The sequence below is a fragment of the Mus caroli genome, unplaced genomic scaffold (assembly GCF_978045245.1).
Source record: "Mus caroli unplaced genomic scaffold, Mus_caroli_1 scaffold_7, whole genome shotgun sequence".
NCBI classification, from domain to species: Eukaryota; Metazoa; Chordata; class Mammalia; order Rodentia; family Muridae; genus Mus; species Mus caroli.
Window position 1 is genome coordinate 91,168,190 of NW_028227262.1, and position 25,933 is coordinate 91,194,122.

Here is a 25,933-nt window from a genome sequence, read left to right on the forward strand (position 1 = left end):
GGAGAAAAAGGAACACTCCTCCATTGTTGGTGGAATTGCAAGCTTGTACAACCACTCTGGAAATCAGTCTGGTGGCTCCTCAGAAAAGTGGACATAGTATTACCTGAGGATGGAGCTATACTACTCCTGGGCACATACCCAAATGATTCTCCAGCAAATAACAAGGGCACGTGGTCCACTATGTTCATAGCAGCTGTATTTATAATAGTCAGAAGCTGGAAAGAACCCAGATTTTCCTTCACCAGAGAAATGGATATAGAAAATGTGGTACATTTACACAACGGAGTACTATTCAGCTATTAAAAACAATGAATTCATGAAATTCTTAGGCAAGTGGATGGAACTTGAAAATATCATCCTGAGTGAGGCAACTCAGTCACAAAAGAACACACACAGTATGCACTCACTGATAAGTGGATGCCCAAGATACAATTCACAGACCACACAAAGCTCAAGAAGGATGACCAAAGTGTGGTGCTTTCATCCTTCTTACAAAGGGGAACAAAGTACTCATGGGAGCAAATAGGGAGGCAATGTGTAGAGCAGAGACTAAAGGAAAGGCCACCCAGAGAATGCTCCACCTGGGCATCCATCCTACATTCAGTCACCAAACCCAGACACTATTGTGGATGCCAACAAGTTCTTGCTGAAAAAAGCCTGACATAGTTGTCTCCTGAGAGGCTCTGCCAGAGCCTGACAAATACAGAGGCAGATGCTCAAAGCCAACCATTGAACTGATCATGGGGCTGCCAATAGGCGAGATTGAGAAAGGACTCAAGGAGCTGAAGGGGTTTGCAAACCCATAGGAAAAACAACAATATCAACAAACCAGACCCTCCAGAGCTCTCAGGGACTAAGCCACCAACCAAGGAGTACACGTGGAGGGACCCATGGCTCCTGCTGCATATGTACCAGAGGATCAATATCAGGCATCAATGGGGGGGAGAAAGGCCCTTGGTCCTGTGAAGGCTTGATGGATGCCCCAGTGTAGGGGAATTTGAGGGTGGGGAGGTGGGAGTGGCTGGGTGGCTGAAAGAACACCCTCATAGAAGCAGGGAAAGGGGGAATGGGATAGGGACTTGGGGGGGGGGACCGGGAAAAGGGGATAGCATTTGAAATGTAAATAGAGAAAATATCCAATAAAAAAAACAATAGAAAAGAAAGAAAGAAGCTATGCTCAGGAAAACGAGAACATGCCACTGACATATTTTTCCTTATCCTAACTCCTATGCATTGTGCAACCCTGAGCTATAATTTAGAGATCAAGTTATTGTCATTAAATATTATATATATACACATATACATATATGAAATATACAAATATATACATATACATACATACATATATGTGTGTGTGTGTGTATATATATATATATGAAAACCTAAAAGAAGTTGATAATTTTCATGATTCATCCAAACCACCAAAGTTAATTCAAGAAATGACTAACAAACTAAAGAAACCCGTAAGAGATAAGGAAATGAAATCATAATAAAAACCTTACCTACAAAAACAATACCAGGCCCAGACAAATTCACAGCAAATTCTACCAGATTTTCAGAGAAGATATTCAACCAATGCTTCTTAAATCTTTCAAAAAGAAAGAAATAGAACAGCTCCAAACTCCTTTATGAAGCTAATGCCAGTCAATACCAATGAAAGGAACACAGCAAATAAGCCTAAACTACAGGCCAATATCCCTTATGAACATAAATACAAAAATGCTCAATAAAATGCTTTCAAACTATGCACTCAAAAGATCATCAAAGCAGGCTCTATTCTAAAGATACAAGAAAGGATCAAAATATGTGGCTTGTACAAGTTTGCAATCCCACCAACAATGGAGGAGCGTTCCTCTTTCTCCACATCCTCATCAGCATCTGCTGTCACCTGAATTTTTGATCTTAACCATTCTGACTGGTGTGAGGTGGAATCTCAGGGTTGTTTTGATTTGCATTTCTCTGATGATTAAGGATGTTGAACATTTTTTCAGGTGCTTCTCAGTCATTCGTTATTCCTCAGGTGAGAATTCTTTGTTTAGCTCTGAGCCCCATTTTTAATGGGGTTATTTGATTTTCTGGAGTCCACCCTCTTGAGTTCTTTATATATTGGATATTAGTCCCCTATCTGATTTAAGATAGGTAAAGATCCTTTCCCAATCTGTTGGTGGCCTTTTTGTCTTCTTGACGGTGTCTTTTGCCTTGCAGAAGCTTTGCAGTTTCATGAAGACCAAAGTGTGGACACTTTGCCCCTTCTTAGAACTGGAAACAATCACCCATGGAAGGAGTTACAGAGACAAAGTTTGGAGCTGAGACAAAAGGATGGACCATCTAGAGACTGCCATATCCAGGGATCCACCCCATAATTAGCCTCCAAATGATGACACCATTGCATCCACTAGCAAGCGTTTGCTGAAAGGACCCTGATATAGCTGTCTCTTGTGAGACTAGGCCGGGGCCTAGCAAACACATAAGTGGATGCTCACAGTCAGGATGGATCACAGGGCCCCCAATGGAGGAGCTAGAGAAAGTATCCAAGGAGCTAAAGGGAACAGCAACCCTATAGGTGGAACAACAATATGAACTAACCAGTACCCACCGGAGCTCGTGTCTCTAGCTGCATGTGTATCAAAAGATGGCCTAGTTGGCCATCACTGGAAAGAGAGGCCCATTGGTCATGCAAACTTTATATGCCCCAGTACAGGGGAACGCCAGGGCCAAAAATGGGAATGGGTAGGTAGGAAAGTGGGGGGGGGGAGGGTATGGGGGACTTTTGGGATAACATTGGAAATGTAATTGAGGAAAAAAAATATTTTAAAATATTTCAAAAAAAATTCAAAAAACAAAACAAAACAAAACAAAACCCCAAATATGTGGCTTGATAAATAATATAAGTAGGCTTAATGGGAAAAATCACATCATCATCTCAATAGATAAAGAAAAAAACCTTTGACAAAATCCAATCTGCTCCCTCATTATAAGTTCTAGAGATAGGAGGACTGGAGGGAACATACCTCAACATAATAAAGACTGAATATGGCTGGGCAGTAGTAGTGCATGCCTTTAATCCCAGCACTTGGGAGGCAGAGGCAGGCAGATCTCTGAGTACGAGGCCAGCCTGGTCTACAGAGTGAGTTCCAGGACAGCCAGGGCTACACAGAGAAACCCTGTCTTGAAAAAAACAAAATAAAAAATAAAAAATAAAAAACACAAAGACTGAATATGATAAATCCATGGCTAACATTTTCCTAAATGGAGAAAGGCTTGAAGCAATCATACTAAAATCAGGAAAGAGACAGGGCTGCCCACAAGCCCTGTTATTTTTCAATATATGTCTTAGTACTCTAATATGAGCTAGAGCAATAAGATAAGAAGAAAAATGAAAGGTATGCAAATAGGAAAATAAGTCAAATTATTTTATTTGCAGATGATAGGATATTATACATACAAGATCACAAAATTTGTACCAAGAGGCTTTTAGAAATGATCAACAATTTCAGGAAAGCGGTGGGATACAAGATCAACTTGAAAACTCAGCAGCCTTCCTTTATAACAACAATGGATTTGCTGAGGGAAGAGATAATGACACAGTCCCACTCACAACTGTCTCAGGGGAAATAAATGATCTAGGAATAAACCTAAGCAAGGCAGTGAAAGACATCTATGATGAAAACTTTATCCCTGAAGAAAAAGGCTGAGGAAGACACAAGACAATAAATAGATAGCCCTTTCATGGGGACGTGGGTGGACAGAATTAATATTGTGAAAAGAAATGTTTTGTCAGAGCCACTTACAGATTCAACAAAATTCCAAACAATATCTCCACAGCATTCTTCACCGAAACAGAAAAACCAAACATTCTAAAATTCATTGTGAAACTACAGAAGACCTTGGGCAGCCACAGCAATCCTGAGCAAAAGGAACCATACTATTAACTAATCTAAGGGCGGGCTCTTTGTGAGATAAACAAAATTGACAGACCCTTAGCCCAACTAATCAAAAAAAGGGAAGACATGTCCTAATTAACAGAATCAGAAAATAATATTGAAATATTATAATACATGCCAAATAAATTGAGAATATATAAGGTAATTAATTTTTAAAAGAAAACTTGTACTCTATTAAGTTGGAAAATCTAAAAGAACTGTACAGATTTTTAGATTTATCCAAACCACCAAAGAAAATAGCACCCTAAACAGACTCACAACAAATGTGATTGAAACAATAATAAAGTCTCCAGCTAGAACAAATAGATTTAAAGATAAGATGAATATCTCAATAAATGCAAATGCCTTTGAGAAAATCCAATGTACTCTCAGAATAAAAGTCCTAGAGATAGTAGTACTAGAGGGAATGTAACTCAAATTAATAATTAATAAAATTAATTTTAAATTAAAATTAATATTTGAGAAATATTAATTTCTCAAACTTGAATCACTTGAATCACTCCCATTAAAACTAGGAAGGTGTAGAAGCTGTCTACTGTCCTAAGCACTGTCCAAGCACTATTTGGAGCAGAATGCAACTGAGGAAATTTAAGAGTCAAAAATAAAAATGAAAAAGTAAAATTATCTTTATTTTCAGATGGCACGCTATTAGGCATAACTGACTCCAAATATCCTATCAGAAAACTTCTAGAAAGAACCAATAATTTCAGCAAAATGACATTACACAAAAATCAACTCTTGAAAATCAGTAACCTTTCTAAAGGTCATCAATAAACAATATGAGAAAGAAGTGATGGACACATGCCCACTCACAATAGCCTCAAAAAGAATAACTATCTAGGAACCAAGCTAAGCAAAGAGGTGAAAGACCTCTACAGTGAAAACTTAAAATCTGAGTGAAGAGATTTGGAGACATTAGAAAATGAAGAGCCCTCCCATGCTTATGAACAGGCAGAAATAATATTGTGAAAATGACCATCCTACCAAAAGCAATTAACAGAGTCAGTGTAGTCCTAATCACAATCTCCACAACATTATTTTAAAATATTTCCTAATGACAGAGGTCCCCTAAGTATTCTTTACCTTCTGATAATGCCAAAGAGTGGTAGTGTCCACAGGAAACTTGGATTATTTTTATGCCAGCCAGAGCTTTTATTTTCCTATAATAAAAAAAGCCACAAAAATCTGTTGAACCTTCTTTAGGATGAGTTATCAAAGAGATCACAGACATTTAAAAGTATTTTAGACGAGACATCAGCTCTCCGTGAACAATGTTACTCTGTGCTTCTGGAATAGTCCAAAGTGTCAAGCTGTTTTTTCCTTCTTGCTTTTTATGATTTTTGCTAATTAGAGGAAGGGTTTTACTCCCAGCTTCCAAGAACTACAGACCACCTCTGTTCCTCTCTAAAGACAGTAGCATTGGGTTTTCCTATTCTGCACCTCCCATATCTTTGCAAAGGACCAGAGAGTCTTCATTCCCACACCGACCCTGCTAATGCCACTCCCATGGCTGTCATTTCACTAGCTGTAGTGTTTGGAGACAGCAGGAATGTCATTCATCTAACCATTGCATCACTAAATGACAAGGCATCTGACTACCCAACAAGAACCATGAGGCTCTGTTGTGCACTCCTTAATACAATATCTTCACTTCCGCACACAGCCCACAGCCAAAATCACCTAGCATCTGTTGTCTTTCTTTGGTGTGGGTTGGGTTTTTTGTTTGTTTGTGTCTTTTTGTGGCACTTAGAGTTTTTAAGGGGAGAAGGGTAAGAAAGGGTCTCACATAGGTCTGGCTGTTCTCTGACTCTTTATGTAGGTAAGGATGACCTTGACCTTCTGATTCTCCTGTCTGTGTCTCAGCAAAGGTCTATGTATTTTAGAGCATCAGTGGAAGAGTACAGCATGTTCCATTAACCTTTTCCATCACAATGGTAATGGATATTCTCCTACATAGGAGCTTGAGTATTTGGGAAATATATAATAAGTTAATGTGAGAGGCTCTTCTTTAGTCAGATACAAGATAATCAAGTAAGATTTCTTTCTGAGTCCTTGGTATCTTGATGGTTTGTATTTTATAATATTTATTTATTTATTTATTTATTTATTTATTTATTTACTGTAGAAGTTCAAGGGGGCTCCCATACTTGTATTACAATAAGTAATATCAGGACTTAAGAATTGCATATCATTTCATCCTTACTCTCTCCTTCATGGCCCTCTATTTAATCAACTTATTCTACACATGATTTCCTGAACACTTTTCTCTCCACATTTTAACCCTTACGCTAGTAATCTCTGTGCCATGGCATTTGAGTACTTAGCACTTAAAAATACTGGAAAGTAGTGAATTGAAATACTTACGTAGGCATAAAGCTTTTTTCCTTAAATTCTCCAATCCCCAGCTGCCCTTCAGAACCGGCTCCCCAAGCGAAGACCTTTCCTTTGTGGCAGACAGCCACAGAGTGTTCCTTCCCACAGCTCACCAGGTCAACATGCAGATTATTCAGTGCCTGAATTGGTTCTTTGGGAACAGAAACAAATTTTAAAGAGAGAGAGAGAGAGAGAGAGAGAGAGAGAGAGAGAGAGAGAGAGAGAGAGAGAGAGAGAGAGAAAGAAAGAGAGAGAAAGAGAGAGAGAGAGAAAGAAAGAAAGAAAGAAAGAAAGAAAGAAAGAAAGAAAGAAAGAAAGAAAGAAAGAAAGAAAGAAAGAAAGAAGTAAAAAGAAAAGAAAAAGAAAAGAGAAAGAAAAACCTCCCATAAGATTATAAATGTCTGGAGTTTAAGACAGGAATTGCCTCCAAAAAGGGAGGAGGGGGAGTTACCCTGATTCTTTGTGTCCCTCAGTGTTGGTTAAATCAAGTCTAAAGTTCTTACTAAACATCATGAAGAAGTAAACCCAATATGTTTATACATGTGTGGAAAGACAGCAGTTTATATGGACTACCTGAACACAGCTTGGCAGGCAAAGTCGGAGCACCTTGAGTTCCTATCTGAGCAAACTGAAACCTAGCTCAAAATGATATTCACAGCCCACGGAAACGAAACTGAAAGGTGCCCATTCGTGTCTGGCAAGGGCTTTATCATTTCTTAGATGGTTCCCCACAATTTATTATCCAACCTCTTTTCTTTTGTTAAGTACACAAGTTCCTGGATCTAAGCACCTCTTTTCTTTTACTGTCTGTGAATACCTATATTAGGTAAAAGACTAATAAAATCCCATGCTGTTTTTTGCCTATTCATTTTTTTCAAGTTAAAATTGTAGCTTCCAGAAACTGAATCCAAAGGGACAGAGGAATAGTTTTCATTTTCTACACAGTTCTTCAAATTATTCTACATACATAATCAAATATAGTCAATGGGAATGTAAAATAGTCCAGTGGTAGAGTGCTTGCTTAGCATATAAAGTGGCAAAAATAGATAATTAAAACCAGAAAAACAAACTAGAACTTTAGTTAAATCCATACTTAGAAGTGAATCAATATCATATATAAAATCCCCTAGTGGATTAATGTTTTGGTAAAACCACAAATTCTTGTTTAGATACAATTACAATAACTCATAATGACAAAATTTCTATAAAGATTAAATACATAAGCAGAAGATAAAACGAGGAGTTGCAATGATCTTAGAGATGCCTTTGGTGTAATTATAGATGACTTTTTTGAATTTAAATATTTTATTATTTTTACTTATGTGTGTGTGTGTGTGTGTGTGTGTGTGTGTGTATCACTGTGTGCATATATGTGTGTGCTGGTACCCATAGAAGCATCGGGTCCTCTGGAACTGTAATTATAGGTAATTGTAAACTGCTGCATAAGTGTCAGGAGCTGAACTCTTAACCACTGAGCCATCTCTCCAGACCCTATAGGTGGCTTCTTTAGTACTTTCCTAAATCAGCTTTAATGCCGAAAAATGCTATTATACTTAAAAAAAAAAACAAAAGACAAAAAACAAAAACAAAAACAAAAACTTAGGAGAGAAGATGCCCCAAGTTATTGCTAAGCTAGTTAGAGGCTTGTTAGAGGCTTGGAAGCTATTCGGTTTGGAAAACAGATTCCCCCACCCCCACCCCACCTCCCCTCCAGAAAGTTCTCTCAGGCTTAGCTTGGTAAGGAGGAGGGACTTTCTTTCTATCCAGAGGAAAGCTTGCTTTTTTGCTTTCAGTTTCTCAATGAAGAGGAATTGGAAACCGAAACAAATACAAACTCTAGAGCTCTAGGAGTTGACCCAGTTGATGCAAGCTGCTTAAAACAGGGTTCCAGCTTCTGATATCCCTGGTCCAGCCACCCGGTATCCCTGGTCCCCGTCCCTGGTCCCCTGGTCCCCTGGACCTGAGGCCCCCACATCCTGTCCTGAGCACCTGCTCAGGAGCTTGGTAGTCACCTGGCTTTTTGGTACTCTGCTCTCTCTTCTGGCCCAGCTGTCCCCAGCTGTTGTCCCCACAGGAATACACCCTGTGGTTGCTGAACAGTAGGAGCGAGTGGTGTTCCCCGCTGGCTGCCTGTAAGAGTTCAATGCCGCCGGTTCCCGCCTTCAGGCGCCGAGGCTTCAGGCTTCCTACAGCCCAGCTGAAGTACATCCCTGCGGTGCACAGCCACCCGCGGCTCTGGTATGACAGATGGGCTCCCAAGAGCAAGTGACCTAGCTTCCCTAACTCCTCCCAAGGGCGCTGCCCAGTCCCTTACATCATAGTTCTTTCGAGTAAATGCCTGCTTGTCCCACGCCACTAACAGCTTTCCCAGGGGCTTCCTTCTTGGGTCATTTTGAAACCTGGCTGCTTGAATTTCAAATACTGAGTATCTGAGAAGACAGGGAAGAAGAAAGTATCTCCATCATAAGTAAGCCACTTGTGAGTGCTGCTGCTCTGGACAAATTTCTAGATCTGTGAAATATTTATTAAGTGACAATATCCACAAGTTGTAGCAATTTCAGTGGCAACCAGTTCCCAGGGAATCTGCTTTCCTTGGCAATTCTAGCTGGGGTTCTTTTATTCCAATCTTGATTATTAATTTTCAGATCACACATTAAGCATCACATAGTAAATCTATATGTATAATACATAGATTATGGAGTGTGTTCAGGGGGTTACAGAACTTTTTTGAAAGTTTCAAGGAGTCAGAGAAAGCCAAAGCTGGAAAGCCTGTAGGGATGTAATTAATAATGAACCCCAACTGAGCTGCAAGGGGGAAGCTGCTGTCCAACTGAATCTAACTGCAGAGTAAGGGCAGGGGCCAGATGCAGAGAAATGAAAACCTTCACATCAAAGCTATACAAGCCAACAGAAAAAAAGAGAACACTCTTGCAAGTTTGCTGAGCTCTCCCTCTCCTCCCTCTCCTCCCTCTCCCTCTCCCTCTCCCTCTCCCTCTCCCTCTCCCTCTCCCTCTCCCTCTCCCTCTCCCTCTCCCTCTCCCTCTCCCTCTCCCTCTCCCTCTCCCTCTCCCTCTCCCTCTCCCTCTCCCTCTCCCTCTCCCTCTCCCTCTCCCTCTCCCTCTCCCTCTCCCTCTCCCTCTCCCTCTCCCTCTCCCTCTCCCTCTCCCTCTCCCTCTCCCTCTCCCTCTCCCTCTCCCTCTCCCTCTCCCTCTTCCTCTCCCTGTCTGTCTCTCTGTCTCTCTCTGTCTCTCTCTGTCTCTGTCTCTGTCTCTCTCTCTCTCTTTTTCCCTCCCTCTCTATCCCTCCCTCCCTCCCTCCCTCCCTCCCTCCACCCCCCTCAAACACAGCTCTGAAAGGGCTGTGGGTCACTGTGTTTGTTCCCATCTGTTGCAGGATGAAGCCTCTCTAATGAGAGCTGAATAAGGCACTGACATATGAGCCTAGCAGAATATTATTGAGTCATTTTATTGTTACCTTTTTGTTTTTCTGAGACCAGTAGTATTTGGTTTTGTCCTAGGTTCTAGTTCTTGGTCACCCGAACAGTGTCAGGTGAGGGTTCCTTCCATCTCATGGTGTAGGCCTTAAGTCAAATCTGAGATCAGTTGGTTACTCCATTTGGTTTGTGCCACCATTGCCCTAGCATATTTTGCAAGCCGGACAGATTGTAGATCAAGGGTTTTATAGTTGGATTGGTTTACTTTTCTCTTTTAGCAACCTGCAGAGTCCCTTTGCCTGTCATAGACATAAGAACATGGGGTAAAGGTTCTATGTAGGCACTAGCGCTACCTCTCCAAATTCAATGGATTGTGTGGGTGTTGACTTCAGCAATGAAAACTTGCTGTCAGTTTGTTGAGAGCAACCTATTTTCTTGGTAACAGCCTGAATTATTTGAGGATTTCATAGCGACCCTTTCAACCAATAAATCAACTGGATAAAACTTAATCCCAGACTGAAAGGTTCCATTGGGGACAGAGATGGCCAGTTGGGGTTCCATCTCCCTCATTATTTGGAGACTGCAATAGAACCACCTTCATTATTTTAGGAAGTTTCCACTACATCAGGTTTCCATATTCTTCAAATGAGTTTCAATACTAGCTGTTCCTCCTGTCATTGCCTCTCTAAATTCCATTTTCTCTCTTCCTTCCCACCAGAACCTCCCATTCTCATGCCTTCCTCTCCTCTACCAGTAAAATCCATTTCTATTTCTTCATCCCAGAAAAAAATCCATGTGTCTTCCTAGTCCCTTCCTTGATGCCTAACCTCTCTGGGTTAAAAAGATACAAGAATATACAGAATACCAAGTAGACAACAAAATCAGAAAAGAAATTCCTCATAGTATTCTTTAACATGAGGTCATTCAGTTTGATCAGCACCATTTTTTGAAGATTCTATTTTCTAGTATATATTTCTAGCTTCTTTCTCAAATATCACATGTCTATAAGTATGTGGACTTATTTCTGAGTGTTCAGTTCTATTCTATTAATCAATATGCCTGCTTTTATGCCAATGGTATACTACTTGTCTTGCTATAGCTTTGTAGTATAACTTGAGACCTCCAACAGTTCTTGAATTGTGTAGGATTGATTTAGCTAGCATCGATTTTGTGTGTGTGTGTGTTTCAATATGAAGTAGAAAATTGTTCTTTCAAGCTCTTTGAAGAATTGTGCTGGAATTTTAATAGAGATTGCATCGAATCTGTAGATTGCCTTTGGTAGGATGGCCATTTTTACTATGTCAATTCTACTGATTCATTGTCTGATGTCTTCAATTTCCTTCTTCAAAGACTTGAAGTTCTCTTATAAAAGTCTTCCACTTGTTTGGTTAGTCTTACCCCAAAATACTTTATATTATTTGAGGCTATTGGGATGGATACTATTTCCTGAATTTCTTTCTCTGTTTGTCATTTGTATATAGGGGGGTTACTGATGTTTTTATGAGTTAATTTTGTATTCAGCTACTTTGTTGAAATTGTTTATCAGTTGTAGGAATTCTATGGTAGAATTTTTAGGGTCACTTATATATCATCAGCAAATAGAAATATTTTGACTTCTTTCCAACTTGTATACCTTTGATCTTTTTAGTTGTCTTATTGTTCTAGCTAAGACTTCAAATGCTATATTGAATACATATGAAGAAAGTATGCCACCTTGCCTTGTTCCTGATTTTAGTGGAATTGTGTTGAGTTTTTCTCCATTTAGTGTGACATTCACTATAGGCTAGCTTTAAACTGCTTTTATTATATTGAGGTATGTTCCTTGTAGCCCTAATCTCTCCAGTACTTTTATCATGAAAAAGTGTTTGGTTTTGTCAAAGGTCTTTTGTTCATCTAGTGAGATTATCATGTAACTTTTCTCTTTGTTTATATGGTGGATTATATTTATTGATTTTTTTCATACACTGAACAACCACTACATCTCTGGGATGAAGTCTACTTGAGCCTGTGGATTCTTTTTACATGTTCATGTATTCAGTTTGAAGGTATTTTATTAAGTACTTTTTGTATCTATATGCTTAAGGGTGTTAGGGTAACTGTGGACTCATAAAATGAATTAGACAATGTTTCTTCTGTTTCTAGTTTATGGAATAAATTGAAACGTATTGGTGTTAACACTTCTTTGAAAGATTGGTAGACTTCTATATTAAGACCATATGACCCTGCGTGGCTTTTGTTGTTGTTTTGGGTTTTTTTTTTTCTTTTTGTGGTTGGAAGACTATTAATGAGTGCTTCTATTTCACTAGGGGCTATAAGTCTATTTTAATTGTTTTTTCTGATTTTGATTTAATTTTGGTAGGTAGTATCAATTGAGAAAACTATCCATTTCTTTTAGATTTTTTTCAATTTTGTGGAGTACAGGCTTTTTAAATAAGGCCTAATGACTCTTGAGCTTTCCTTGGTGTCTCTTGATATGTCTCTCTTTTCTTTTTTTTTAAATTAATTAATTAATTTATTTATTTATTTATTTTATTAGTTTATTTGTTTATTTTTAATTTCATTTAGTTTGGTGGAAAGAAATGACCAGGAAATAAATTACCCCTGCCTCATGGCCCATCTGTGGGAGCTGAGCATTGGTGGGCAATGTGTTCTTTAAATACATTTAGCGTAAGTCCTTTGGAACGCTGGTTCTTATCTGTGAAGCTTGGTAGTTGCTACACAAGCTGGATTCTATGTCTTCATTAAATTTTAATTAGGTAACTTCTAATCCCGCTCTTTATATTGTAGTACAGCTTATAAAAGTGAAGTTATGTGATACAGTTGTGCTTACCAAAGTCCTTCAGATGATGTCTCCAATGCTGTTAGTTCAGTTAGATCCCAAATGCATCTTGCTGAGTGTCTTTTTCTGCTTGCCTTCCAAATTTATGAAAACTTCAGGAAAATTTAATCCGTATGTTTCTGTTTCATTCATTCTTAACTCATCATATCTTTGGTTTCGAAAAACAATTTCAGATCCAAGAAACTCAAGGATCATTAAAAAAAAATACTTGTAATCTCGTTCTGGCCACATTTTTCTTTGATTGATGCATATGCAATGTATAGTGTTAAGTATTAGAGATTACTTCACCGCTCCCCACCCCCACTCCACTTTAACTTCAAAATATACTGGTAACAGGGAACTTCCAACGGCAATCAAATGTGAAATGACTGTGCATTTCTGCCAGCAGCTGCCTTGCCAAGCCCGGGCTGACTCAATCAGCGTGAGCCCATGGAACAAAGCCAGCTTCGCCTCTTAATCGACTTCAGTGTTCTCGGAGTCTCATATAAACTTTCTTCACTGACTCACCATTTAAAAACACAAGTCGCCTACAAGGATACAAACCTGTCATCTGGTAAAAAGTGCAAGCTAAGGCATGTCTGAGCCCTTTTGGAACAATGAAGTATCACGTTTGGCAATTATTTTGTCTGAAAATAGGAACTCCTTTCTTTCAATCTTGTACAATATTGCTTAGTTTGTTTTTTTTTTTTCTTTTTTTTTTTAAACATAATTTTGGGGACATCAAATCTCATTACAGAGGACTTTAGGATTCATTTAAAAATAATTACTTCAGATACCTAAGACATTAACACGCAAATAACAAATAGATGTTTATGCATTGGCTCCTGGTTGAAGCAATCTGGTTGGCATTTTCTCAAGAGGATTATTTAAATTTTAAATGGAACAACATCTCATTTTGATTTCTACAAATATGCTAAGGCACAGAAGTAATTTATATGTACATGAAACTCTTAAGTACCTAGGTACTTGAGGATAATTAAAATACAAAGTACTCTTATTAACTTTCCCTTTTAAGTTTCCACCCTTTCGCTTCTTCCTTGAGAATAAGAGGGGGTTTCGAGAATGGATTGTCAAGAACCTAGGACTCTTTTTACACCCCCACCCCCACCCCGTTATTGAATTCAGGGCTGTCATCCCTTTTGTAACTCTTTTCCTTGCATCCTTGGGAACTGATGCTCCAGTCTTCCCTTACACACCCATTTTCAGTCTCCCCTGACACACCCATTTTCAGTCTCCTCTTACACACCCATTTTCAGTCTTCCCTTACACACCCATTTTCAGTCTTCCTTTACACACCTGTTTTCAGTCTCTCCTTACACACACATTTTCTTTTCAGAGTGTCTTTGTTTCCTAAACCTTCGTCTCATTCATTGCCACAGTCAGAGACGTTATGCTTATTGACTTGAAGGTCCACAGTTTCATTGAGGAAATGAATGCCAGAGTCAAGATGATGCAGTGTTGTAAATCAGAAGGCTCTACACCAGGTTCAGCAGGAGGTGTGGATAATTCCCACTCTTATGTCATTGGTCATCAATTTCTTTTTTTTTTTTTTATTAGGTATTTTCATCATTTACATTTCCAATGCTCTCCCAAAAGTCCCCCATGCCCTCCTCCCCACTCTCCTCCACCCCCACTCCCACTTCTTGGCCCTGGTGTTCCCCTGTACTGAGACAGATAAAGTTTGCAAGACCAAGGGGCCTCTCTTTTCAGTGATGGCTGACTAGGCCATCTTCTGATACATATACAGCTAGAGACACGAGCTCCAGGGGTACTGGTTAGTTCATACTGTTGTTCTACCTATAGGGTTGCAGATCCCTTTAGCTCCTTGAGTATTTTCTGTAGCTCCTGGGTTGGGGGCCCTGTGATCCATCCAATAGCTGACTGTGAGCATCCACTTCTGTGTTTGGTAGGCCCAAGAATAGCCTCACAAGAGACAGCTATATCTGGGTCCTTTCAGCAAAATCTTTCTAGTGTATGCAATGGTGTCAGCGTTTGGAGGCTGATTATGGGATGGATCCCCGGGTATGGCAGTCTCTAGATGGTCCATCCTTTCATCTCAGCTCCAAATTTTTTCTCTGTAACTCCTTCCGTGGGTGTTTTGTTCCCAGTTCTAAGAAGGGGCAAAGTATCCACACTTTGGTCTTCGTTCTTCTTGAGTTTCATGTGTTTTACAAGTTGTATCTTATATCTTGGGTATTCTAAGTTTCTGGGCTAATATCCACTTATCAGTGAATACATATCATGTGAGTTCTTTTGTGATTGGGTTACCTCACTCAGGATGATGCCCTCCAGGTCCATCCATTTGCCTAGGAATTTCATAAATTCATTCTTTTTAATAGCTGAGTAGTACTCCATTGTGTAAATGTACCACATTTTCTGTATCCATTCCTCTGTTGAGGGGCATCTGGGTTCTTTCCAGCTTCTGGCTATTATAAATAGGGCTGCTATGAACATAGTGGAGCATGTGTCCTTTTTACCGGTTGAGACATCTTCTGGATATATGCCCAGGAGAGGTATTGCTGGATCCTCCGGTAGTACTATGTCCAATTTTCTGAGGAACCGCCAGACTGATTTCCAGAGTGGTTGTACAAGCTTGCAATCCCACCAACAATGGAGGAGTGTTCCTCTTTCTCCACATCCTCGCCAGCATCTGCTGTCACCTGAATTTTTGATCTTAGCCATTCTGACTGCTGTGAGGTGGAATCTCAGGGTTGTTTTGATTTGCATTTCCCTGATGATTAAGGATGTTGAACTTTTTTTCAGGTGCTTCTCTGCCATTCGGTATTCCTCAGGTGAGAATTCTTTGTTCAGTTCTGAGCCCCATTTTTTAATGGGGTTATTTGACTTTCTGGAGTCCACCTTCTTGAGTTCTTTATATATGTTGGATATTAGTCCCTTATCTGATTTAGGATAGGTGAAGATCCTTTCCCAATCTGTTGGTGGTTTTTTTGTCTTATTGATGGTGTCTTTAGCCTTGCAGAAGCTTTGTAGTTTCATGAGGTCCCACTTGTCAATTCTCGATCTTACAGCACAAGCCATTACTGTTCTATTCAGGAATTTTTCCCCTGTGCCCATATCTTCAAGGCTTTTCCCCACTTTCTCCTCTATAAGTTTCAGTGTCTCTGGTTTTATGTGAAGTTCCTTGATCCACTTAGGCTTGACCTTAGTACAAGGGGATAGGAATGGATCGATTCTCATTCTTCTACATGTTAACAACCAGTTGTGCCAGCACCATTTGTTGAAAATGCTGTCTTTCTTCCACTGGATGGTTTTAGCTCCCTTGTCGAAGATCAAGTGACCGTAGGTGCGTGGGTTCATTTCTGGATCTTCAATTCTATTCCATTGGTCTATTTGTCTGTCACTATACCAGTACCATGCAGTTTTTATCACAATTGCTCTGTAGTAAAGCTTTAGGTCAGGCATGGTGATTCCACCAGAGGTTCTTTTATCCTTGAGAAGAGTTTTTGCTATCCTAGGTTTTTTGTTATTCCAGATGAATTTGCAGATTGCAATTTCTAATTCGTTGAAGAATTGAGTTGGAATTTTGATGGGGATTGCATTGAATCTGTAGATTGCTTTTGGCAAGATAGCCATTTTTACAATGTTGATCCTGCCAATCCATGAGCATGGGAGATCTTTCCATCTTCTGAGATCTTCTATAATTTCTTTCTTCAGAGACTTGAAGTTTTTATTATACAGATCTTTCACTTCCTTAGTTAGAGTCACGCCAAGATATTTTATATTATTTGTGACTATTGAGAAGGGTGTTGTTTCCCTAATTTCTTTCTCAGCCTGTTTATTCTTTGTGTAGAGAAAGGCCATTGATTTGTTTGAGTTAATTTTATATCCAGCTACTTCACTGAAGCTGTTTATCAGGCTTAGGAGTTCTCTGGTGGAATTTTTAGGGTCACTTATATATACTATCATATCATCTGCAAAAAGTGATATTTTGACTTCATCTTTTCCAATTTGTATCCCTTTGATCTCCTTTTGTTTTTGAATTGCTCTGGCTAGGACTTCAAGTACAATGTTGAATAGGTATGGAGAAAGTGGACAGCCTTGTCTAGTCCCTGATTTTAGAGGGATTGCTTCAAGCTTCTCACCATTTACTTTGATGTTGGCTACTGGTTTGCTGTAGATTGCTTTTATCATGTTTAGGTATGGGCCTTGAATTCCTGATCTTTCCAAGACTTTTATCATGAATGGGTGTTGGATCTTGTCAAATGCTTTTTCCGCATCTAACGAGATGACCATGTGGTTTTTGTCTTTGAGTTTGTTTATATACTGGATTACGTTGATGGATTTCCGTATATTGAACCATCCCTGCATCCCTGGGATGAAACCTACTTGGTCAGGATGGATGATTGTTTTGATGTGTTCTTGGATTCGGTTAGCAAGAACTTTATTGAGGATTTTTGCATCAATATTCATAAGGGATATTGGTCTGAAGTTTTCTATCTTTGTTGGGTCTTTTTGTGGTTTAGGTATCAGAGTAATTGTGGCTTCATAGAATGAGTTGGGTAGAGTACCTTCTGTTTCTATTTTGTGGAATAGTTTGTGAAGAACTGGGATTAGATCTTCTTTGAAGGTCTGATAGAACTCTGCACTAAACCCGTCTGGTCCTAGGCTTTTTTTAGTTGGGAGACTATCAATGACTGCTTCTATTTCTTTGGGGGATATAGGGCTGTTTAGATTATTAACCTGATCTTGATTCAACTTTGGTACCTGGTATCTGTCTAGGAACTTCTCCATTTCATCCAGGTTCTCCAGTTTTGTTGAGTATAGCCTTTGGTAGAAAGATCTGATGGTGTTTTGGATGTCTTCAGGATCTGTTGTTATGTCTCCTTTTTCATTTCTGATTTTGTTAATTAGGATTTATTCCCTGTTCCTTCTAGTGAGTCTGGCTAAGGGTTTATCTATCTTGTTGATTTTCTCAAAGAACCAGCTCCTTGATTGGTTGATTCTTTGAATAGTTCTTCTTGTTTCCACTTGGTTGATTTCGCCCCTGAGTTTGATTATTTCCTGCCATCTACTCCTCTTGGGTGAATTTGCTTCCTTTTGTTCTAGTGCTTTTAGGTATGTTGTCAAGCTGCTAATGTGTGCTCTCTCTAGTTTCCTTTTGGAGGCACTCAGAGCTATGAGTTTTCCTCTTAGAAATGCTTTCATTGCGTCCCATAAGTTTGGGTATGTTGTGGCTTCATTTTCATTGAACTCTAAAAAGTCCTTAATTTCTTTCTTCAATCCTTCCTTGACCAAGGTATCATTGAGAAGAGTGTTGTTCAGTTTCCACGTGAAGGTTGGCTTTCTATTATTTATTTTGTTATTGAAGATCAGCCTTAGTCCATGGTGATCTGATAGGATGCATGGGACAATTTCAATATTTTTGTATCTGTTGAGGCCTGTTTTGTGACCAATTATGTGGTCAATTTTGGAGAAGGTACCATGAGGTGCTGAAAAGAAGGTATATACTTTTGTTTTAGGATAGAATGTTCTGTAGATATCTGCCAGATCCATTTGATTCATAATTTCTGTTAGTTTCACTGTGTCCCTGTTTAGTTTCTGTTTCCATGATCTGTCCATTGGTGAAAGTGGTGTGTTGAAGTCTCCCACTATTATTGTATGAGGTGCAATGTGTGCTTTGAGATTTACTAAAGTTTCTTTCTTTTTTTTTTTTTTTTTACTTTATTTCATTTTTTTTTTAATATTTTTATTACATATTTTCCTCAATTACATTTCCAATACTATCCCAAAAGTCCCCCATAGCGCCCCCCACTTCCCTACCCACCCATTCCCATTCTTTTGGCCCTGGCATTCCCCTATATTGGGGCATATAAAGTTTGCAAGTCCAATGGGCCTCTCTTTCCATTGATGGCCGACTAGGCCATCTTTCGATACATATGCAGCTAGAGACAAGAGCTCCAGGGTTCTGGTTAGTACATCATGTTGTTCCAACAATAGGGTTGCAGATCCCTTTAGCTCCTTGGGTACTTTCTCTAGCTTCTCCATTGGGAGCCCTGTGATACATCCAATAGCTGACTGTGAACATCCACTCCTGTGTTTGCTAGGCCCCGGCATCGTCTCACAAGAGACAGCTATATTTGGGTCCTTTCAGCAAGATCTTACTAGTGTATGCAATGGTGCCAGCGTTTAGAAGCTGATTATGGGACGGATCCCTGGATACAGCAGTCTCTAAATGGTCCATCCTTTCATCACAGCTACGAACTTTGTCTCTGTAACTCCTTCCCTGGGTGTTTTGTTCCCAATTCTAAGAAGGTGCACAATGTCCACACTTTGGTCTTCATTCTTCTTGAGTTTCATGCGTTTATCAAATTGTATCTTATATCTTGGGTATCCTAAGTTTTGGGCTAATATCCACTTATCAATGAATAGAGATTTACTAAAGTTTCTTTAATGAATGTGGCTGCCTTTGTATTTGGAGCATAGATATTCAGGATTGATAGTTCCTCTTGGAGGATTTTACCTTTGATGAGTATGAAGTGTCCCTCCCTGTCTTTTTTGATGACTTTGGGTTGGAAGTCAATCTTATCAGATATTAGAATGGCTACTCCAGCTTGTTTCTTCAGACCATTTGCTTGGAAAATTGTTTTCCAGCCTTTCATTCTGAGGTAGTGTCTATCTTTTTCTCTGAGATGAGTTTCCTGTAAGCAGCAAAATGTTGGGTCTTGTTTGTGTAGCCAGTTTGTTAGTCTATGTCTTTGTATCGGGGAGTTGAGTCCATTGATATTAAGAGATATTAAGGAAAAGTAATTGTTGTTTCCTGTTATTTTTGTTGTTAAAGTTGGCATTCTGTTCTTGTGGCTGTCTTCTTTTAGGTTTGTTGATGGATTACCTTCTTGTTGTTTCTAGGGCGTGGTTCCTGTCCTTGTATTGGTTTTTTTCTGTTATTATCCTTTGAAGGGCTGGATTCGTGGAGAGATAATGTGTGAATTTGGTTTTGTCGTGGAATACTTTGGTTTCTCCATCTATGTTAATTGAGAGTTTGGCTGGGTATAGTAGATTGGGCTGGAGTTTGTGTTCTTTTAGTGTCTGTATAACATCCGTCCAGGATCTTCTGGCTTTCATAGTCTCTGGTGAGAAATCTGGTGTAATTCTGATAGGCTTGCCTTTATATGTTACTTGGCCTTTTTCTCTTACTGCTTTTAGTATTCTGTCTTTATTTAGAGCATTTGTTGTTCTGATTATTATGTGTCGGGAGGTATTTCTTTTCTGGTCTAGTCTATTTGGAGTTCTGTAGGCTTCTTGTATGTTCATGGGCATCTCTTTCTTTAGATTTGGGAAGTTTTCTTCTATAATTTTGTTGAAGATGTTTGCTGGTCCTTTGAGTTGAAAATCTTCATTCTCATCCCCTCCTATTATCCGTAGGTTTGGTCTTCTCATTGTGTCTTGTATTTCTTGGATGTTTTGAGTTAGGATCTTTTTACATTTTACATTTTCCTTGATTGTTGTGCCAATGTTCTCTATGGAATCTTCTGCACCTGAGATTCTCTCTTCCATCTCTTGTATTCTGTTGCTGATGCTCGTATCTATGGTTCCAGATTTCTTTCCTAGGGTTTCTATCTCCAGTGTTGCCTCATTTTGGGTTTTCTTTATTGTGTCTACTTCCCTTTTTAGGTCTAGTATGGTTTTGTTCAATTCCATCATCTGTTTGGATGTGTTTTCCTGTTTTTCTGTAAGGACTTCTACCAGTTTGATTATGTTATCCTGTTTTTCTTTAAGGATTTGTAACTCTTTAGCAGTGTTCTCCTGCAATTCTTTAAGGGATTTTTGTGCTTCCTCTTTAATGTCTTCTACCTGTTTACCAGTGTTCCTTTGTATTTCTTTAAGTGTGTTATTAAAGTCCTTCTTGAAGTCCTCTACCATCATCATGAGATATGCTTTTAGATCCGTGTCTAGCTTTTCCGGTGTGTTGGGGTGCCCTGGACTGGGCGAAGTGGGAGTGCTGGGTTCTGATGATGGTGAGTGGTCTTGGTTTCTGTTAGTAAGATTATTACATTTACCTTTCGCCATCTGGTAATCTCTGGGGTTAGTTGTTGTCGTTGTCACTGTTTAAAAATTGGAGCAGAAGCTGTGTTCCACTCACCAGCAGTCTCAAAATCCTGTGGCGGGGGTCCTGGGTAGCTGGTGGGTGTCAGCCGACCCTGTGCTCTAGCTACCCTGGTGCTGGTCCGGCCGGAAGTGGCCTGTGGTCCTACTCAGGCCGTTTTTCTGCTTCCCTAACTAATGCAGCCTCAGGTCCCGCGCGCAATTGGATTGGAGCAGAAGCTGTGTTCCACTCACCAGAAGTCTTAAGATCCTGTGGTGGGTGTTGTGGGTAGCTGGCTGGCGAGTGTCAGCTGACCCTACGCCCTAGCTACCCTGGCGCTTTTCTGACAGGAGAGGCTTGTGGCCCTACTGAGGCCGGATTTCTGCCTCCCCAACCAAAGCAGTCTCAGGTCCCGCGTGATTGGACTGGAGCAGAAGCTGTGTTCCACTCTCCAGCAGTCTCAAAATCCTGTGGCGGGGGTCCTGGGTAGCTGGCGGGTGTCAGCCGGGACCCTGTGCTCTAGCTATCCTGGTGCTGGTTCGGCCGGAAGTGCATGTCTCTCTTTTCACTTCTGATCTTGTTAATTTGGACATTCCTTCTTTGCCTTTTAGTTAATTTGGATTAGGGTTTGTCTATCCTATTGATAGTCTCAAAAAAAAAAAAAAAGCCCTTTATTTCATTGATTCTTTGTATTGTTTTCTTTGTTTCCATTTAATTAATTTCAGCCCTCACTTGGATTTTTTCCCATCTATTCCCCCCAGGTGTGATTTCTACATTTTTTTTCTCTAGAGCTTTCAAGTGTGTTATTAAATTGCTAGTATGGGATCTCTCTCTCTTTTCCTTTTTTCTTTTCTTTTTTTTTCTTTTTTTAATGTAGGCACTTAATGCTATGAAGTTGCCTCTTAGAACCACTTTCCTTGTGTCTCCTACTCTTAGATATGATGCGTGGTTGTTTATTTTCATTTAATTTTAATGAGTCTTTAATTTCTTTCAGTACAGATTTGTCTGGTTTCTATGAGTTTATAAGGTTTTGTCCTTTCTACTGTTGATCTTAAGCTTTACTTCAGATTCAATAACTTTCTGCATCTGTGGTGTGTGTGTGTGTGTGTGTGTGTGTGTGTGTGTGTGTGTGCGTGTGTGTGTGTGTGTCTGTGTGTCTGTGTGTCTGTGTGTGTGTTTTAAGGTTTTTAAGGAAAAGAGAGTGAGAAAGGGTCTCTCATAGTTCTGTCTGGTCTCTGACTCTCTATGCAACTGAGGATGACCTTGAACTTCTGATAGCGTAAAGAGAGTTATTCAGTTTTCTCGTATCTGCTGAGACTTGCTTTGTGTCTGCATATGTGATCAGTTTTGAAGAAAGTTTCATGAGGTGCAGAAAAGAAGGAATACTCTTTTGTGTTTCAATGAAATGGTCTATAAATAACTGCTAGGTCCATTTGTTTTATACTGTCAGTTAGCTCTAAAATTTCTCTGTTTAGCTTTTGTCTAGATGATCTGTCTCTTGGTGAAAGGGGGTATAATTATCTAACTATACCCCCTTTCACCAAGAGACAGATCATCTAGACAAAATTTCAAAATTATGAAAATGAATATGTAGATTAAGCTGTAGTACTGGGGTTTTTTGTTTGTTTGTTTTTGTTTTGTTCTTTTACAAATGTGGGTGTCTGTGTTTGGGGCATAAATGTTAAGAATTGCAATGTCCTATTGGTGCATTTTTCCTTTGGTGAGCATATAGTGTCCTTCCCTATCTCTTCTAATTAGTTTTTGGATGGAAGTCTATTTTGTTAGATATTAAAATGGTTTCACCAGCTTGTTTCTTAGATCCACTTGCTTGATATATCTTTTTCTAAACCTTTAACCTGAGTTAATGTTTATCATTGATGTTCATAATTGTAGTAAATCACTTTAGGTTGACGTTTTCCTTCTAGAACTTTCTGTATAGCTGTGTTTGGGGCTAGATATCATTTAAATTTGGTATTATCATGAAATATCTTATTTTCTCCATCTGTGGTTATTTAAAGTTTTTCTATGTGTGGAAGTCTAGGCTGGCATCTGTGGTCTCTTAGAGTCTGCAGGACATCTGTCCAGGCCCTTCTTGATTTTAGAGTCTCCACTGAGAAGTTGGATGCAATTTTAATAGACCTGCCTTTCTATCTTACAGCCTTTAATATTCTTCCTTTGCTCTGTGTATTTAGTGTTTTGATTGCTAAGTGGTAAGGGGACTTTCTTTTCTGGTCCAATCTCTTTGATGTTTGGTATGCTTTTTCTACCTTTATAGGCATCTCCTCCTTTAGGCTAGGAAATTTTTTCTATAGTTTTGTTGAAAACATTTTTTAGTCCTTTGATCTAGATTTCTTCTCCTTCCTCTATACCTATTATTCTTAGGTGTGGTCTTTTCATAGTGTCCCAGAATTTCTGGATGTTTTATAGCAGTTTTTAGATTCAACATTTTTCTGACCAATGTATGCATTTCTTCCACACTTGAGATTCTTTTTTTAACTATCTTGTCTTTTGATGATGAAACCTGCTTCTGTAGTTCTTGTTTGAATTCTTAATTTTTTTATCTCCAGAATTTGCTCACTTTGGGTTTTCCTTACTGATTCTATTTCAAAATTCAGGTCTTAAACAGTTTTATTTATTTTCTTAGACTGTTTGTATTTTCCTAGATTCCTTTAAGGGATTTATTCATTTCCTTTTTAAAGACCTCTATCATCTTCATAATATTAATTTGAGGTCTTTTTTTTAATGTGTTAGAATATTCAGGGCCTGCTATGTAGGATAGTGGGCTGCAGTGTTCTGGGTGTTATTGATTGTGATCTCAGGCTGGTATCTAGGCATCTAGGTTTGGGATGTCTATATAGCTCTAAGTTCTGATTTTTGGGCCTGTCTTTGCTCACTTAGTGTTTTCTTCCTTGCTTTTTGTTTCCTGTCTAGATTTTGATTAAAGGCATGTTCCACCACGGCCAGGTCGTCATGGGTGTTTTACTGAAGAGCTGGGCATGAGACTCAGGGGTGGATCTGGAGGAACAAGGCACTTAATATATCCTTAAGATATTAAATAATGCTACTCTTATTTTTAAAGAAATTACAAATTTAATCAACTTGTCTTTTTATAATCATCTTACTTGTTATAATTGTTTGCTTATCCCAATTTCCTGTCTTATATGAGCCTAGTTTTCATGTCTAACTGACTCAAGTTTTGCTGTTGTATCTATTAAAGTTTTATTCTCACTACTCAGCATAATTTGGATTTTAAGAATTGTCAAGTCCCAAGAAAACTTAAATTCATCAAACTCCAAAAGGCAGTACATATATTCAGAAAGGACAGTCTTGGTCCAGCTCAAACAGGATTATAGAATGATTTTTGGCAGTTAGGTTAAAGCTAGCATTCCTCATGAACTAGTGAAATGTTTTGTGTCTGCTAGAGGAAATCATCTTTCTTGCCTCTGGAAGAAGCAAAATGTGGTTCTCCATTGTCATCTCTCTGTGGTTGCATACCAAAGCCCATGCTGGCTCTAGTTTCCTACAGGCCCTATTCAAAAGCACCCATTATACATTTCAAGGTCTCCACACTGTCACCCTATTCCTTCTGACATCCTCCTCTACCCTAAACTCCAATGCTTGTTCCAGCTCACAGGCTTCCTGCCTCTCAGTTATTCATCCATCTTTTATATAACAGGTAATTCTCTACTATTCCCACTTCTAGGGGGACAAGTCTAATGATAAGGTCCTGTTCCCCAAATGGTTCTTGACCTGTCAGTAAAGAAAGCCATGGGCTAATTTCTGAGGGAAAGGGACAAGTGAGACTTCTGGGTCCCTGAAGGCAGGAAGAGGGACACAAGGAAGGAGAAAGGAGTCCACCATTCTTTAGAGAGAGGAGAGCCAGGCAACCATGTGAGATCTCAAAACACAGTAGCCACACAGGCCACTCCTACAGGCAGGTGATCAGGGGAAATTACCAACTGAAGTTTAGGACAGGTGAGAGAGATGGAGATAAGAAACTGGTAAGGGCATGCTTTTCCAGGTGGGAGATAGTAGTGGCCAACAATTGTGCCAAAAAGGTAAGTTGAAATTGAATGACTGTGTCTGTGCCTTTTATCTAAGCATTCAAGGGAAGCTGGGAGGGGACCAGTAGCATGGTCACTTCTCAGAACTAATGGTGGGTAAAGCATAAAGCTACATGCAGTGCCCACTCTTGCTATTCCTATTCCTGCTTCCCTAGCTCTGGTCTTGTCCAGTCTGCTTCTTTTTCCTCTCTGTTCTGGACTCTTCCAGATGTGTCTGGATATTTTCTCTCTCTTACCCACAGTAAAAACTTTTCCCCTAATGGAGTTGATTGTTTCATTATTGCTCCTTGACCCTGCATATAACTGGTCCTATAGACCTGAGAAGATCACAAATGCCTTTCTTGAAGGGACCTGGTCTCTCCTAAATGAACCTTGCTACTAATTTCATCCACCTAATGTATGGATCATTTGTTTCTGCTGGCTTCTGCCACCTACCATATTCTACTCCAAATTCTAGAGTCCACTTTCCAGCCACTCTCCTTCACCTGCTTTAACCACTAATCTCTCCTTGCCTGCTGGTTTCTTGTTAATTCTGAGATTTGAGAGAAATTCTTGAAAGTCACAATTGTCCAAATTAAAATAAGGTGTATTTGAGGGAGCTGTAGGCTGTAGAGCTGACTATCTCTCTTAAGTTGGAGCTTTCCAAGAGCAGCTCTCACTGGCCTCTTTAAGTTCTTTTTATACAGGAGGTGAGTTCACACTGGGTGAGAGAGTTGTGGGTTAATGATTGTTAAAAGGGTATGATGAAGAGGGGAGGAACAATGTCAAGGATAAATGTTAAGTGAATAGGGGTTGCAAACAGTCTGTATCAAACCAGGAACTTAATCTTCATTGCAAATAAAGACCTTAATTAGTAAGGACTTGACACCAGACAGAAAGACTTATTATATCTTAGCTAGATTTTAGCGCCAAGCTAACTGTTTCAGCTATAAACAGAACTGTCACCCTGCACAATATGTTATCTGTTTTGGTTTTACTTCTTCTAGAGCTTATTATACCCTCCTGACATCTATCACTTGGGAAGGTTCTAACTCTCCTTGGCTGGAGTCTTCCCTGATGTGACTCAGGGCATCTCTCTGCTAAGTCACTTACTCTTCTTCTTTTGGAATTCTCCCTTTGGTGGAGTTTCTATGTGACCCTTTCCCATAAGACCCTCCTCTCTCACCCTTGCTATGCTCATGGCTTCCTCCCCACCTGTCTCACAGCTTGCTCCTGGAGCTTGCTCTGCCTCATTCA

General features: G+C 39.4%; 1 protein-coding gene and 1 pseudogene across 1 annotated transcript in view; one reads left to right on the forward strand and one right to left on the reverse strand.

The window, feature by feature from the left end:
- Herc6 (HECT and RLD domain containing E3 ubiquitin protein ligase family member 6) overlaps positions 1–8,556 on the reverse strand; it is a 70,993-nt gene extending 62,437 nt beyond the window's left edge. The window contains exons 1-3 of the mRNA XM_021164082.3: positions 8,330–8,556; positions 6,309–6,468; positions 5,028–5,104 (exon numbers count right to left, since the gene is read on the reverse strand). Coding sequence (XP_021019741.1) covers positions 5,028–5,104; positions 6,309–6,468; positions 8,330–8,525 — 433 coding nt within the window. The 5' untranslated portion in view covers positions 8,526–8,556. The remainder of the gene's footprint in view (positions 1–5,027; positions 5,105–6,308; positions 6,469–8,329) is intronic.
- Positions 8,557–17,426: 8,870 nt separating this feature from the next.
- LOC147003973 (KANTR integral membrane protein pseudogene) lies at positions 17,427–20,335 on the forward strand (annotated as a pseudogene).
- Positions 20,336–25,933: the final 5,598 nt, after the last annotated feature.